At 51.7% G+C, this 2,296-nt stretch overlaps 1 protein-coding gene across 1 annotated transcript; it reads left to right on the top strand.

The window, feature by feature from the left end:
• Window positions 1–1,605: 1,605 nt before the first annotated feature.
• PPTG_18525 (hypothetical protein) lies at window positions 1,606–2,296 on the top strand. The gene has a single exon (XM_008916492.1). It carries the CDS (start codon window positions 1,614–1,616, stop codon window positions 2,193–2,195), a length of 582 nt encoding a protein of 193 aa, XP_008914740.1. The 5' UTR covers window positions 1,606–1,613; the 3' UTR covers window positions 2,196–2,296.

Here is a 2,296-nt window from a genome sequence, read left to right as displayed (position 1 = left end):
AGAATTGAGTGTGAGGGATTAAGACCCTCACCATCTCGGCTCGTATCATAACCGGGGCAGTTGTGATGTAAGAATTCTCACATGCAGTCGACCTCCAGCCCAATGCCGAGCTAACATGTTTAAGGAGCTGAGGATCACGGTACAAACTCGGCGTTGGGCCGGATATCAATATCCGGATAGCCGCTGGACTGAGCGGTCGCTGAGCTTTGCTGGATACGGCATGACTTCATTTCAGTTGATATTTGTAAAGGAAGCATAGGACAAAATAGGATGAACCTAAAAAGGGCCCCCGACAGATAACAGAGCAGAATTCTCCTAGCCCAAGAAACGTGTACACTCTTCCGGTAAGTCCCTGCACAGGGACAGACTATGTCTGCTGTCGGTACCCGAGAGGCATAGCTTGTAGGTTACTCGACTAGCAGTGCCATGAGATTAGGTTGGCTCGGGTAGGGCAACGAGTCTCGCTCCGCGCGCAGTAAAGACAACTCCACCAAGCTCGGCGGCTGGTGCATCGTACAGCCCGGGTACCGTAACACTTCTAGCCGAGTCGCCACTACACTCGGCGACCTGTAAAAGCGCTCACGCACCGTCGTCCATCCTTTGGTGGAGGGCACAGGGTTTTGTGGAGGAGGTCAGGCGAGTCGAACTCGACTGTGCCTCAGGGAGTCTGGCTTGGTTAGTCGGAACTCGGCGAGAGCGAGGTCACACGCCTGTCCCGGCTGGGCCAAACCGCGAGGGGACCACCCTCTGGGCAGGCCATTCAAACGCCGACCTAACTCGGCGATTAGTTGTGGTTTGTGTAAGGAATCCACATCTGACGGTATTTGTGTGTTCTGCTACACACATAGGTGACTCTGTGTGGTTGTATCTGGCTCGAGTTCGCCTGGGAAGTTGGTACATCTCTGGCACGGGCCGTTCAAGATAGTCGAGAAGAGCGATGATTTCTGGTACCGTATACAAACCGAAGGCACTGAGTATCAGATCTATCCATGGGTATACATGAATAGGCTGAACCCTGGGTTCTTTCCCCTGAGAGGTCGACGGACACTCTGGACATCCCTGAAGTTGATGGTTTTGGTGTCGCTCTTTAGAACGAAGACAGCTGGGACCCCGATGAAGCGAGCGGAGAGTTTGAAGTGGAGAAAGTGCTGGATGCCCGATATATAGCCCGGACGCGAGCCAGTCATTGGATCGAGGGATACAAGATCAAGTGGAAAGGCTATGGTGCTCCAGAGTGGATCCCCAGAGGTGTATTAACTGTGGCCGACTTTTGTACGAGTTCGATGGGAGTGAGCACGCTCGAGTCCGTTTCCAGAAAATGCAGTCTGGGGGCGAGCTCCCGGGCGTGGAAGTCCGGAAACCCCCTCGAGTGATTCCAGGAAACCCCGACAATAAGGCTGACCAGAAGACCCTGGACAAATGCATGTTACATGTGAATTGCATATGAAAATGATGAAGAAACATAAAGAAGATGATGAAGACTCTAGGGCACCACCAATGGATAGAGTTTTCACATAATTAACAATTCTAGAGGTCTTATGGTGATATTTCTGTTGAAACATTTAATATTTGGAAAAATAGTATTTTTTCAGATTCCTTATTGCAATGTATACATGTCTTATCAACCGATTTATACGTATCAGAAAACCCAAGATCTGATCATGCCGGTTCGCTGTCTCCTGCTCGTCCTGGCTTCGCTGACTGCCGTCTGCAGCTCCACTGGGCTACGCCATTCGGCCCTCGAGTCCTCGTTCGAGTGGGTGTTGGACCCTCACGCTGCTGAGCGCTGTGCCAACGGATCCGTGGGCTGTGTGAGCCATGTGAAATATGGCTACACTGTTGTGCCAGTAAATGTGTCGACAGACGCCAAGCTGGTCATGCAGTCGGCCGAGCGCCCAGCCAAACTCTCAGCGGTCGTGAAGCTGGAGACGTTCACTCAGCCTGGCTGCGTCATCAGCGGATGCCACACCGTCAAGTTGCTGGGTGTATTGCCGCAGGAAGACTGTTTTAACTGCCAGGTAAGGAAGGTACCCGACCAGCCGGACGGAAAAAGCGTCAAGATCGACTTTGGCGGGATCTACTATGAGCATCTACCGTCGGGCGAGCTCTACGTCAAGTATGAGCGCAGAAACTACCTGACAGGCGAAGACACGTGCACATACGAGATCCGAAGTGGCTACAAAAGATGGTTCTAAAAGGGGGACAAACAGAAATGGGTACGTGTGTCTGCGATGACTACATCTTTGCTGCTAGTCGAGGTTTATGACTGTACATGTATTAAATAAACGTAAGCCTT

This window comes from Phytophthora parasitica (genome assembly GCF_000247585.1).
Source record: "Phytophthora parasitica INRA-310 unplaced genomic scaffold supercont2.85, whole genome shotgun sequence".
Taxonomy (NCBI): domain Eukaryota; phylum Oomycota; class Peronosporomycetes; order Peronosporales; family Peronosporaceae; genus Phytophthora; species Phytophthora nicotianae.
The sequence above is the reverse complement of the archived record's forward strand: the minus strand, read 5'-3'. Positions and strand labels throughout refer to the sequence as shown.

Excerpts from the sequence above, each read along its gene's own strand:
- PPTG_18525 (XM_008916492.1), top strand. The coding sequence starts at position 1,614 with ATGTCTTATCAACCGATTTATACGTATCAGAAAACCCAAGATCTGATC.